This window comes from Triticum aestivum, chromosome 6A (genome assembly GCF_018294505.1).
Source record: "Triticum aestivum cultivar Chinese Spring chromosome 6A, IWGSC CS RefSeq v2.1, whole genome shotgun sequence".
NCBI lineage: Eukaryota > Viridiplantae > Streptophyta > Magnoliopsida > Poales > Poaceae > Triticum > Triticum aestivum.
The window spans coordinates 10,438,320-10,451,920 of NC_057809.1; the positions used below are offsets into that span (position 1 = coordinate 10,438,320).

At 45.6% G+C, this 13,601-nt stretch overlaps 4 protein-coding genes across 4 annotated transcripts; all 4 read left to right on the top strand.

The window, feature by feature from the left end:
* Positions 1–2,333: 2,333 nt before the first annotated feature.
* On the top strand, positions 2,334–3,006 carry LOC123129282 (putative ripening-related protein 5). The gene has a single exon (XM_044549509.1). It carries the CDS (start codon positions 2,334–2,336, stop codon positions 2,901–2,903), a length of 570 nt encoding a protein of 189 aa, XP_044405444.1. The 3' UTR covers positions 2,904–3,006.
* A 2,330-nt stretch (positions 3,007–5,336) lies between these two features.
* Positions 5,337–6,050, top strand: LOC123129283 (putative ripening-related protein 5). Its single transcript, XM_044549510.1, has one exon. It carries the CDS (start codon positions 5,337–5,339, stop codon positions 5,904–5,906), a length of 570 nt encoding a protein of 189 aa, XP_044405445.1. The 3' UTR covers positions 5,907–6,050.
* A 2,244-nt stretch (positions 6,051–8,294) lies between these two features.
* Positions 8,295–9,064, top strand: LOC123129955 (putative ripening-related protein 5). The gene has a single exon (XM_044549912.1). It carries the CDS (start codon positions 8,341–8,343, stop codon positions 8,908–8,910), a length of 570 nt encoding a protein of 189 aa, XP_044405847.1. The 5' UTR covers positions 8,295–8,340; the 3' UTR covers positions 8,911–9,064.
* A 2,214-nt stretch (positions 9,065–11,278) lies between these two features.
* Positions 11,279–11,913, top strand: LOC123129285 (putative ripening-related protein 5). The gene has a single exon (XM_044549511.1). The coding sequence runs from the start codon at positions 11,344–11,346 to the stop codon at positions 11,911–11,913; it is 570 nt and encodes a 189-aa protein (XP_044405446.1). The 5' UTR covers positions 11,279–11,343.
* The last annotated feature ends 1,688 nt before the right edge of the window (positions 11,914–13,601 follow it).

The window sequence follows — 13,601 nt, forward strand, 5'->3', positions numbered from 1 at the left end:
ATCCTATACGGGGTGAGTTGATCAGATTATGTATATGATGGCATGATTTTTTAAAATAAACAGTGCAACCTATGGTTTAGCACCAGTGAGATGTTCGCGTGTGCTCTTCAAGGCTATAATAGTGAGTAGTGTGGTGTATAAAGAATTGGAAACACATGAGATACCTGAGAAAGTTGTATACTCATTTTCAAGGGTCGCTGAACAAGTATGATAAACTGTTAAAAAGCACATCATTCCACTGAGCAGCTACCAAAGACGGTGAACTCCATAGAAAATATTATGTCTAATGCTACGCAGCATTATATATCTTGCACGGTTGCATCTAATTACAGCATGTATGCAGCGCAGGAAGAGTGAGATTGCTCCATGACGCAGACTTAACTCCCATAACAATTCACTCAAGTCGAGAGTATCAAGCAAGCAATCAACAAACGGAGCTGCTTAATCAAGGAATCAAGGATCTGAAAAAAGCATGAGGAACTAATAATACATGCTTTTTGATGCTTAATGTTTCAGTAAGGCAACTAAATGTGCAATCAAGATGATTCCATGATTTCATAATGTTACAAGCGCTCAACTCAGGCATGATATTGGAGTGGTGGAACAGTATGATGGTGGCCCTTGTCCCGAAAATTGATAAGATCGGACGCTAAGTCAGTTTCCGCCAATATCTTTGTAATTTAGTTTACATAGTTATCTTAGAAATGTTGCTTAATCATTCAAAGAGTATGCTGCCCGGGATACTTTCGCCAACGTAGAGCACTTTCATTTCAGGGTGCATGACTACGGAAATTATTTTGGTGCCATACGAGTATTGCCATACTTCAAAGAACAAAAATAAAAGGGAAGTTTGGTTGGCAAATTGTTGTGACAGACTACCGAATATAACTACATAAACTAAACCACATAGGTGTCGTAATTTCTCAAACTTCTTCTATGTCTACTTCCTAGAGTGTTGTGAGAGACTAGTGAATATAGGTGCATAAACTAAACTGGATAGATTTCCAAATTGCTGAAAGTTTTGGGCGTTTAAGATGTTCGGGGCGAACATGCTTTTTCTTCTTCCGTCTTTTGTTTTCCCCCGGTTTTCTTTTCGGTTGGTTACGTTGGGGTGTCCTGCTGTGCTCTAAGGACACAACACCATCGATCTTTATATTGCCCGTGCTGAGTGCCACCAGCCGCCATCTCCTAGGAAAGCAGGACGCCGATGAGGCACCACCGAGCGTGCAGCCGGTGCTGCTGTGCCGCCACAATCAGATGGACTGGGCCCGCGTCACTCGCGTCGCTTGTGGCAGCAAGGTCTTAACGTGCCGACGCATGCACATCCATAGTTGTTTATCCGTGGTTGGGAAGACGAGGTGAAGATTGGATCTCCCGAGGTGGAGGCCAGCGTTGCCGCCACGACCAACGTACAGAGGAGAGGCTCAAGGTTGCGGCTAGAATCGCCGACCAGGAAAATCCGGATCGAGCGGTTCACCTGGGGCCTGAATAATAAGTGGACCTGTCAATATCAAATGATGGGCCCCGGTTTACATGTCCGTCGAACTCGACAGGAATGCATGAAGCTGATAAATTTTCAACCTCAACTGGCCCCAAGCGAAAAAAAGAGACATATGTGTAACTTAATACTCCAGATCTAATAAATATGTGGCATTTTACATAGGTACAGGTTTTGGACAAGCTAGTATGGTTGGAAGAGGAAGTCCCACGTAACTATAGGTGCAAATATCCCGCAAAAAAAAACACACGGCAAGACTTGCAAGAACTAGACGATATTGGCAAAAAAGAAACAGTGTCTGGCATCGAGCTGTGCTATACTATTTTAGTGGAATGAAAACACATGATAGCTTAACATAATACTTATCTATCTAACGAAGTTTTCTATATTTCAGTGACCCTCAGTGTCTGTCATGGTTGAAGGCACCGGCAAGAAGTGTGGTAGAAATAGAATAGTATAAAGAATGTTGCTATCAATTCATTCAGTTCTTTGAACCTGTTCTGCAATATTTTTATCATCGGTGTAATCATGTCTCCGTCTGTCTTTCCCAAGGGCATGCTCAATGAGACACAATATATATACGTCCGACCTAGTATTATAACAATCCATTTGAGACGTTACGGACCAGTGCCCTGTCTGAACTCATCAATGATTTGCCGTGGAGAACATGCAACAAGTTGGTGCTCATGACTGAACTAGCAGAAGCACTATATAAAGTCGACACTGCAGCTGTCTAACCACACAGCACAATCAATCGAGGGAAACAAACCAGTACTGTAGCAGCAAAAAGAAGAAATAGACGAGCGTTAGAGTTCCGCGCTGTTCAGTAGGTAAGATGGCCACTGCAAGAGCTCTAGCCACCATGGCAGTTTTCCTCCTGGTGGCCCTCTCCACCTCCCACATCGCGTCCTCGCTCCGCCCAGGTCTCGGTGTGTGCCGTGCAAGTGGCTACCTTCCAGGAAAGTCAGGCAACTGTGAGAAGAGCAACGACCCCGACTGCTGCGAGGATGGCAAGAGATACCCGCAGTACCACTGCTCGCCGCCGGTCACCGCGACCACCAAGGCCGTCTTGACACTCAACAGCTTCGAGAAGGGCAAGGACGGCGGCGGTCCGTCCGAGTGTGACAATTCCTACCACAGCGATAAGGAGATGGTCGTTGCGCTCTCCACCGGCTGGTTCAAGAACATGGCCCGTTGCGGGCACCGCATCAAGATCAGCGCCAATGGCAAGTCTGTGTATGCCAAGGTGGTGGACGAGTGTGACTCCGTCTATGGCTGCGACGAAGACCACAACTACGAGCCCCCGTGTGCTAACAACATCGTTGACGCCTCTCCTGCGGTGTGGAATGCCTTGGGGCTCGACCAGAACGTCGGCATGGAGGGCATCACCTGGTCCGATGAGTGAGCGTTTGAAACAAAGGTGAGCGCAGGTTGTTGGTACCACTAGTCGGTCAAGTGTCATGTGTATAATGTTCGCTGTCAGAGAGAAGTCCAGTATATACAGATCCTATACGGGGTGAGTTGATCAGATTATGTATATGATGGCATGATTTTTTAAAATAAACAGTGCAACCTATGGTTTAGCACCAGTGAGATGTTCGCGTGTGCTCTTCAAGGCTATAATAGTGAGTAGTGTGGTGTATAAAGAATTGGAAACACATGAGATACCTGAGAAAGTTGTATACTCATTTTCAAGGGTCGCTGAACAAGTATGATAAACTGTTAAAAAGCACATCATTCCACTGAGCAGCTACCAAAGACGGTGAACTCCATAGAAAATATTATGTCTAATGCTACGCAGCATTATATATCTTGCACGGTTGCATCTAATTACAGCATGTATGCAGCGCAGGAAGAGTGAGATTGCTCCATGACGCAGACTTAACTCCCATAACAATTCACTCAAGTCGAGAGTATCAAGCAAGCAATCAACAAACGGAGCTGCTTAATCAAGGAATCAAGGATCTGAAAAAAGCATGAGGAACTAATAATACATGCTTTTTGATGCTTAATGTTTCAGTAAGGCAACTAAATGTGCAATCAAGATGATTCCATGATTTCATAATGTTACAAGCGCTCAACTCAGGCATGATACTGGAGTGGTGGAACAGTATGATGGTGGCCCTTGTCCCGAAAATTGATAACATCGGACGCTAAGTCAGTTTCCGCCAATATCTTTGTAATTTAGTTTACATAGTTATCTTAGAAATGTTGCTTAATCATTCAAAGAGTATGCTGCCCGGGATACTTTCGCCAACGTAGAGCACTTTCATTTCAGGGTGCATGACTACGGAAATTATTTTGGTGCCATACGAGTATTGCCATACTTCAAAGAACAAAAATAAAAGGGAAGTTTGGTTGGCAAATTGTTGTGACAGACTACCGAATATAACTACATAAACTAAACCACATAGGTGTCGTATTTTCTCAAAGTTCTTCTATGTCTACTTCCTAGAGTGTTGTGAGAGACTAGTGAATATAGGTGCATAAACTAAACTGGATAGATTTCCAAATTGCTGAAAGTTTTGGGCGTTTAAGATGTTCGGGGCGAACATGCTTTTTCTTCTTCCGTCTTTTGTTTTCCCCCGGTTTTCTTTTCGGTTGGTTACGTTGGGGTGTCCTGCTGTGCTCTAAGGACACAACACCATCGATCTTTATATTGCCCGTGCTGAGTGCCACCAGCCGCCATCTCCTAGGAAAGCAGGACGCCGATGAGGCACCACCGAGCGTGCAGCCGGTGCTGCTGTGCCGCCACAATCAGATGGACTGGGCCCGCGTCACTCGCGTCGCTTGTGGCAGCAAGGTCTTAACGCGCCGACGCATGCACATCCATTGTTGTTTATCCGTGGTTGGGAAGACGAGGTGAAGATTGGATCTCCCGAGGTGGAGGCCAGCGTTGCCGCCACGACCAACGTACAGAGGAGAGGCTCAAGGTTGCGGCTAGAATCGCCGACCAGGAAAATCCGGATCGAGCGGTTCACCTGGGGCCTGAATAATAAGTGGACCTGTCAATATCAAATGATGGGCCCCGGTTTACATGTCCGTCGAATTCGACAGGAATGCATGAAGTTGATAAATTTTCAACCTCAACGGGCCCCAAGCGGAAAAAAGAGACATATGTGTAACTTAATACTCCAGATCTAATAAATATGTGGCATTTTACATAGCTACAGGTTTTGGACAAGCTAGTATGGTTGGAAGAGGAAGTCCCACGTAACTATAGGTGCAAATATCCCGCAAAAAAAAAACACACGGCAAGACCTGCAAGAACTAGACGATATTGGCAAAAAAGAAACAGTGTCTGGCATCGAGCTGTGCTATACTATTTTAGTGGAATGAAAACACATGATAGCTTAACATAATACTTATCTATCTAACGAAGTTTTCTATATTTCAGTGACCCTCAGTGTCTGTCATGGTTGAAGGCACCGGCAAGAAGTGTGGTAGAAATAGAATAGTATAAAGAATGTTGCTATCAATTCATTCAGTTCTTTGAACCTGTTCTGCAATATTTTTATCATCGGTGTAATCCTGTCTCCGTCTGTCTTTCCCAAGGGCATGCTCAATGAGACACAATATATGTACGTCCGATCTAGTATTATAACAATCCATTTGAGACGTTACGGACCAGTGCCCTGTCTGAACTCATCAATGATTTGCCGTGGAGAACATGCAACAAGTTGGTGCTCATGACTGAACTAGCAGAAGCACTATATAAAGTCGACCCTGCAGCTGTCTAACCACACAGCACAATCAATCGAGGGAAACAAACCAGTACTGTAGCAGCAAAAAGAAGAAGTAGACAAGCGTTAGAGTTCCGCGCTGTTCAGTAGGTAAGATGGCCACTGCAAGAGCTCTAGCCACCATGGCAGTTTTCCTCCTGGTGGCCCTCTCCACCTCCCACATCGCGTCCTCGCTCCGCCCAGGTCTCGGTGTGTGCCGTGCAAGTGGCTACCTTCCAGGAAAGCAAGGCAACTGTGAGAAGAGCAACGACCCCGACTGCTGCGAGGATGGCAAGAGATACCCGCAGTACCACTGCTCGCCGCCGGTCACCGCGACCACCAAGGCCGTCTTGACGCTCAACAGCTTCGAGAAGGGCAAGGACGGCGGCGGTCCGTCCGAGTGTGACAATTCCTACCACAGCGATAAGGAGATGGTCGTTGCGCTCTCCACCGGCTGGTTCAAGAACATGGCCCGTTGCGGGCACCGCATCAAGATCAGCGCCAATGGCAAGTCTGTGTATGCCAAGGTGGTGGACGAGTGTGACTCCGTCTATGGCTGCGACGAAGACCACAACTACGAGCCCCCGTGTGCTAACAACATCGTTGACGCCTCTCCTGCGGTGTGGAATGCCTTGGGGCTCGACCAGAACGTCGGCATGGAGGGCATCACCTGGTCCGATGAGTGAGCGTTTGAAACAAAGGTGAGCGCAGGTTGTTGGTACCACTAGTCGGTCAAGTGTCATGTGTATAATGTTCGCTGTCAGAGAGAAGTCCAGTATATACAGATCCTATACGGGGTGAGTTGATCAGATTATGTATATGATGGCATGATTTTTTAAAATAAACAGTGCAACCTATGGTTTAGCACCAGTGAGATGTTCGCGTGTGCTCTTCAAGGCTATAATAGTGAGTAGTGTGGTGTATAAAGAATTGGAAACACATGAGATACCTGAGAAAGCTGTATACTCATTTTCGAGGGTCGCTGAACAAGTATGATAAACTGTTAAAAAGCACATCATTCCACTGATCAGCTACCAAAGACGGTGAACTCCATAGAAAATATTATGTCTAATGCTACGCAGCATTATATATCTTGCACGGTTGCATCTAATTACAGCATGTATGCAGCGCAGGAAGAGTGAGATTGCTCCATGACGCAGACTTAACTCCCATAACAATTCACTCAAGTCGAGAGTATCAAGCAAGCAATCAACAAACGGAGCTGCTTAATCAAGGAATCAAGGATCTGAAAAAAGCATGAGGAACTAATAATACATGCTTTTTGATGCTTAATGTTTCAGTAAGGCAACTAAATGTGCAATCAAGATGATTCCATGATTTCATAATGTTACAAGCGCTCAACTCAGGCATGATACTGGAGTGGTGGAACAGTATGATGGTGGCCCTTGTCCCGAAAATTGATAACATCGGACGCTAAGTCAGTTTCCGCCAATATCTTTGTAATTTAGTTTACATAGTTATCTTAGAAATGTTGCTTAATCATTCAAAGAGTATGCTGCCCGGGATACTTTCGCCAACGTAGAGCACTTTCATTTCAGGGTGCATGACTACGGAAATTATTTTGGTGCCATACGAGTATTGCCATACTTCAAAGAACAAAAATAAAAGGGAAGTTTGGTTGGCAAATTGTTGTGACAGACTACCGAATATAACTACATAAACTAAACCACATAGGTGTCGTATTTTCTCAAAGTTCTTCTATGTCTACTTCCTAGAGTGTTGTGAGAGACTAGTGAATATAGGTGCATAAACTAAACTGGATAGATTTCCAAATTGCTGAAAGTTTTGGGCGTTTAAGATGTTCGGGGCGAACATGCTTTTTCTTCTTCCGTCTTTTGTTTTCCCCCGGTTTTCTTTTCGGTTGGTTACGTTGGGGTGTCCTGCTGTGCTCTAAGGACACAACACCATCGATCTTTATATTGCCCGTGCTGAGTGCCACCAGCCGCCATCTCCTAGGAAAGCAGGACGCCGATGAGGCACCACCGAGCGTGCAGCCGGTGCTGCTGTGCCGCCACAATCAGATGGACTGGGCCCGCGTCACTCGCGTCGCTTGTGGCAGCAAGGTCTTAACGCGCCGACGCATGCACATCCATTGTTGTTTATCCGTGGTTGGGAAGACGAGGTGAAGATTGGATCTCCCGAGGTGGAGGCCAGCGTTGCCGCCACGACCAACGTACAGAGGAGAGGCTCAAGGTTGCGGCTAGAATCGCCGACCAGGAAAATCCGGATCGAGCGGTTCACCTGGGGCCTGAATAATAAGTGGACCTGTCAATATCAAATGATGGGCCCCGGTTTACATGTCCGTCGAATTCGACAGGAATGCATGAAGTTGATAAATTTTCAACCTCAACGGGCCCCAAGCGGAAAAAAGAGACATATGTGTAACTTAATACTCCAGATCTAATAAATATGTGGCATTTTACATAGGTACAGGTTTTGGACAAGCTAGTATGGTTGGAAGAGGAAGTCCCACGTAACTATAGGTGCAAATATCCCGCAAAAAAAAAAACACACGGCAAGACCTGCAAGAACTAGACGATATTGGCATAAAAGAAACAGTGTCTGGCATCGAGCTGTGCTATACTATTTTAGTGGAATAAAAACACATGATAGCTTAACATAATACTTATCTATCTAACGAAGTTTTCTATATTTCAGTGACCCTCAGTGTCTGTCATGGTTGAAGGCACCGGCAAGAAGTGTGGTAGAAATAGAATAGTATAAAGAATGTTGCTATCAATTCATTCAGTTCTTTGAACCTGTTCTGCAATATTTTTATCATCGGTGTAATCCTGTCTCCGTCTGTCTTTCCCAAGGGCATGCTCAATGAGACACAATATATGTACGTCCAACCTAGTATTATAACAATCCATTTGAGACGTTACGGACCAGTGCCCTGTCTGAACTCATCAATGATTTGCCGTGGAGAACATGCAACAAGTTGGTGCTCATGACTGAACTAGCAGAAGCACTATATAGAGTCGACCCTGCAGCTGTCTAACCACACAGCACAATCAATCGAGGGAAACAAACCAGTACTGTAGCAGCAAGAAGAAGAAGTAGACGAGCGTTAGAGTTCCGCGCTGTTCAGTAGGTAAGATGGCCACTGCAAGAGCTCTAGCCACCATGGCAGTTTTCCTCCTGGTGGCCCTCTCCACCTCCCACATCGCGTCCTCGCTCCGCCCAGGTCTCGGTGTGTGCCGTGCAAGTGGCTACCTTCCAGGAAAGTCAGGCAACTGTGAGAAGAGCAACGACCCCGACTGCTGCGAGGATGGCAAGAGATACCCGCAGTACCACTGCTCGCCGCCGGTCACCGCGACCACCAAGGCCGTCTTGACGCTCAACAGCTTCGAGAAGGGCAAGGACGGCGGCGGTCCGTCCGAGTGTGACAATTCCTACCACAGCGATAAGGAGATGGTCGTTGCGCTCTCCACCGGCTGGTTCAAGAACATGGCCCGTTGCGGGCACCGCATCAAGATCAGCGCCAATGGCAAGTCTGTGTATGCCAAGGTGGTGGACGAGTGTGACTCCGTCTATGGCTGCGACGAAGACCACAACTACGAGCCCCCGTGTGCTAACAACATCGTTGACGCCTCTCCTGCGGTGTGGAATGCCTTGGGGCTCGACCAGAACGTCGGCATGGAGGGCATCACCTGGTCCGATGAGTGAGCGTTTGAAACAAAGGTGAGCGCAGGTTGTTGGTACCACTAGTCGGTCAAGTGTCATGTGTATAATGTTCGCTGTCAGAGAGAAGTCCAGTATATACAGATCCTATACGGGGTGAGTTGATCAGATTATGTATATGATGGCATGATTTTTTAAAATAAACAGTGCAACCTATGGTTTAGCACCAGTGAGATGTTCGCGTGTGCTCTTCAAGGCTATAATAGTGAGTAGTGTGGTGTATAAAGAATTGGAAACACATGAGATACCTGAGAAAGCTGTATACTCATTTTCAAGGGTCGCTGAACAAGTATGATAAACTGTTAAAAAGCACATCATTCCACTGATCAGCTACCAAAGACGGTGAACTCCATAGAAAATATTATGTCTAATGCTACGCAGCATTATATATCTTGCACGGTTGCATCTAATTACAGCATGTATGCAGCGCAGGAAGAGTGAGATTGCTCCATGACGCAGACTTAACTCCCATAACAATTCACTCAAGTCGAGAGTATAAAGCAAGCAATCAACAAACGGAGCTGCTTAATCAAGGAATCAAGGATCTGAAAAAAGCATGAGGAACTAATAATACATGCTTTTTGATGCTTAATGTTTCAGTAAGGCAACTAAATGTGCAATCAAGATGATTCCATGATTTCATAATGTTACAAGCGCTCAACTCAGGCATGATACTGGAGTGGTGGAACAGTATGATGGTGGCCCTTGTCCCGAAAATTGATAACATCGGACGCTAAGTCAGTTTCCGCCAATATCTTTGTAATTTAGTTTACATAGTTATCTTAGAAATGTTGCTTAATCATTCGAAGAGTATGCTGGCCGGGATACTTTCGCCAACGTAGAGCACTTTCATTTCAGGGTGCATGACTACGGAAATTATTTTGGTGCCATACGAGTATTGCCATACTTCAAAGAACAAAAATAAAAGGGAAGTTTGGTTGGCAAATTGTTGTGACAGACTACCGAATATAACTACATAAACTAAACCACATAGGTGTTGTAATTTCTCAAAGTTCTTCTATGTCTACTTCCTAGAGTGTTGTGAGAGACTAGTGAATATAGGTGCATAAACTAAACTGGATAGATTTCCAAATTGCTGAAAGTTTTGGGCGTTTAAGATGTTCGGGGCGAACATGCTTTTTCTTCTTCCGTCTTTTGTTTTCCCCCGGTTTTCTTTTCGGTTGGTTACGTTGGGGTGTCCTGCTGTGCTCTAAGGACACAACACCATCGATCTTTATATTGCCCGTGCTGAGTGCCACCAGCCGCCATCTCCTAGGAAAGCAGGACGCCGATGAGGCACCACCGAGCGTGCAGCCGGTGCTGCTGTGCCGCCACAATCAGATGGACTGGGCCCGCGTCACTCGCGTCGCTTGTGGCAGCAAGGTCTTAACGCGCCGACGTATGCACATCCATTGTTGTTTATCCGTGGTTGGGAAGACGAGGTGAAGATTGGATCTCCCGAGGTGGAGGCCAGCGTTGCCGCCACGACCAACGTACAGAGGAGAGGCTCAAGGTTGCGGCTAGAATCACCGACCAGGAAAATCCGGATCGAGCGGTTCACCTGGGGCCTGAATAATAAGTGGACCTGTCAATATCAAATGATGGGCCCCGGTTTACATGTCCGTCGAACTCGACAGGAATGCATGAAGCTGATAAATTTTCAACCTCAACTGGCCCCAAGCGGAAAAAAGAGACATATGTGTAACTTAATACTCCAGATCTAATAAATATGTGGCATTTTACATAGGTACAGGTTTTGGACAAGCTAGTATGGTTGGAAGAGGAAGTCCCACGTAACTATAGGTGCAAATATCCCGCAAAAAAAAAACACACGGCAAGACCTGCAAGAACTAGACGATATTGGCAAAAAAGAAACAGTGTCTGGCATCGAGCTGTGCTATACTATTTTAGTGGAATGAAAACACATGATAGCTTAACATAATACTTATCTATCTAACGAAGTTTTCTATATTTCAGTGACCCTCAGTGTCTGTCATGGTTGAAGGCACCGGCAAGAAGTGTGGTAGAAATAGAATAGTATAAAGAATGTTGCTATCAATTCATTCAGTTCTTTGAACCTGTTCTGCAATATTTTTATCATCGGTGTAATCATGTCTCCGTCTGTCTTTCCCAAGGGCATGCTCAATGAGACACAATATATATACGTCCGACCTAGTATTATAACAATCCATTTGAGACGTTACGGACCAGTGCCCTGTCTGAACTCATCAATGATTTGCCGTGGAGAACATGCAACAAGTTGGTGCTCATGACTGAACTAGCAGAAGCACTATATAAAGTCGACCCTGCAGCTGTCTAACCACACAGCACAATCAATCGAGGGAAACAAACCAGTACTGTAGCAGCAAAAAGAAGAAGTAGACGAGCGTTAGAGTTCCGCGCTGTTCAGTAGGTAAGATGGCCACTGCAAGAGCTCTAGCCACCATGGCAGTTTTCCTCCTGGTGGCCCTCTCCACCTCCCACATCGCGTCCTCGCTCCGCCCAGGTCTCGGTGTGTGCCGTGCAAGTGGCTACCTTCCAGGAAAGTCAGGCAACTGTGAGAAGAGCAACGACCCCGACTGCTGCGAGGATGGCAAGAGATACCCGCAGTACCACTGCTCGCCGCCGGTCACCACGACCACCAAGGCCGTCTTGACGCTCAACAGCTTCGAGAAGGGCAAGGACGGCGGCGGTCCGTCCGAGTGTGACAATTCCTACCACAGCGATAAGGAGATGGTCGTTGCGCTCTCCACCGGCTGGTTCAAGAACATGGCCCGTTGCGGGCACCGCATCAAGATCAGCGCCAATGGCAAGTCTGTGTATGCCAAGGTGGTGGACGAGTGTGACTCCGTCTATGGCTGCGACGAAGACCACAACTACGAGCCCCCGTGTGCTAACAACATCGTTGACGCCTCTCCTGCGGTGTGGAATGCCTTGGGGCTCGACCAGAACGTCGGCATGGAGGGCATCACCTGGTCCGATGAGTGAGCGTTTGAAACAAAGGTGAGCGCAGGTTGTTGGTACCACTAGTCGGTCAAGTGTCATGTGTATAATGTTCGCTGTCAGAGAGAAGTCCAGTATATACAAATCCTATACGGGGTGAGTTGATCAGACTATGTATATGATGGCATGATTTTTTAAAATAAACAGTGCAACCTATGGTTTAGCACCAGTGAGATGTTCGCGTGTGCTCTTCAAGGCTATAATAGTGAGTAGTGTGGTGTATAAAGAATTGGAAACACATGAGATACCTGAGAAAGTTGTATACTCATTTTCAAGGGTCGCTGAACAAGTATGATAAACTGTTAAAAAGCACATCATTCCACTGAGCAGCTACCAAAGACGGTGAACTCCATAGAAAATATTATGTCTAATGCTACGCAGCATTATATATCTTGCACGGTTGCATCTAATTACAGCATGTATGCAGCGCAGGAAGAGTGAGATTGCTCCATGACGCAGACTTAACTCCCATAACAATTCACTCAAGTCGAGAGTATCAAGCAAGCAATCAACAAACGGAGCTGCTTAATCAAGGAATCAAGGATCTGAAAAAAGCATGAGGAACTAATAATACATGCTTTTTGATGCTTAATGTTTCAGTAAGGCAACTAAATGTGCAATCAAGATGATTCCATGATTTCATAATGTTACAAGCGCTCAACTCAGGCATGATACTGGAGTGGTGGAACAGTATGATGGTGGCCCTTGTCCCGAAAATTGATAACATCGGACGCTAAGTCAGTTTCCGCCAATATCTTTGTAATTTAGTTTACATAGTTATCTTAGAAATGTTGCTTAATCATTCAAAGAGTATGCTGCCCGGGATACTTTCGCCAACGTAGAGCACTTTCATTTCAGGGTGCATGACTACGGAAATTATTTTGGTGCCATACGAGTATTGCCATACTTCAAAGAACAAAAATAAAAGGGAAGTTTTGTGTTTTTTATGTCAAGCTTGGTATGCACAATTCATATGACCAGGTGGAGTGGAATTTCTTGAGAAGTATTACTTTTAAGCTGGGTTTTGACTCCAAGTGGGTGGACCTCATTTTCGAATGCGTCTCACCCATTAAATATCAGCTCCAGTTGAATTAATGGTCCAGTACCTGATCTGTTCTCTCCCACTTGGGGCCTCCATCAGGGTGGCCCGTTATCACCATAAGTATTCCCATTCCATGGTAACGTGCTTTTGAGATTATTTAATCATGAGGAGGATTTACGGAATAATCTAGGAGTTTAATTGAAAGTTTGTAGAGGCACCCGTTGTTTGAAATATAATATTTGCAGAGGAATCCTTTATATTGATGGGAACATACAATACTAATGCAAAAGATGGAGGGATGAGCCACCAATGGAAGGGGCCCACCTGGCCAGTTGAAATGAGGGGTCGTTCCCGTTGTTCCGATACAGATGAAGGCGACGTTGGCAGGATCCATTCCATCTATTGGCATAGACGTCGTTGACGCCCATATGATCAAGCGATTTTCCTTGTCTTCCATCAGCGACTCGCACTGCTTAGATCTTTCTCATTGTTCATATCAACTTTGGGTCCTATCAAGAAGAAGCACAAACACCAGGAAAGCGTAAGACAAGGCATTTACTACTACAATCAAGACACCAAAGTGATCATGATATGAGATCCATGGCATGCCATAGTGTTATTTGAAATTGAT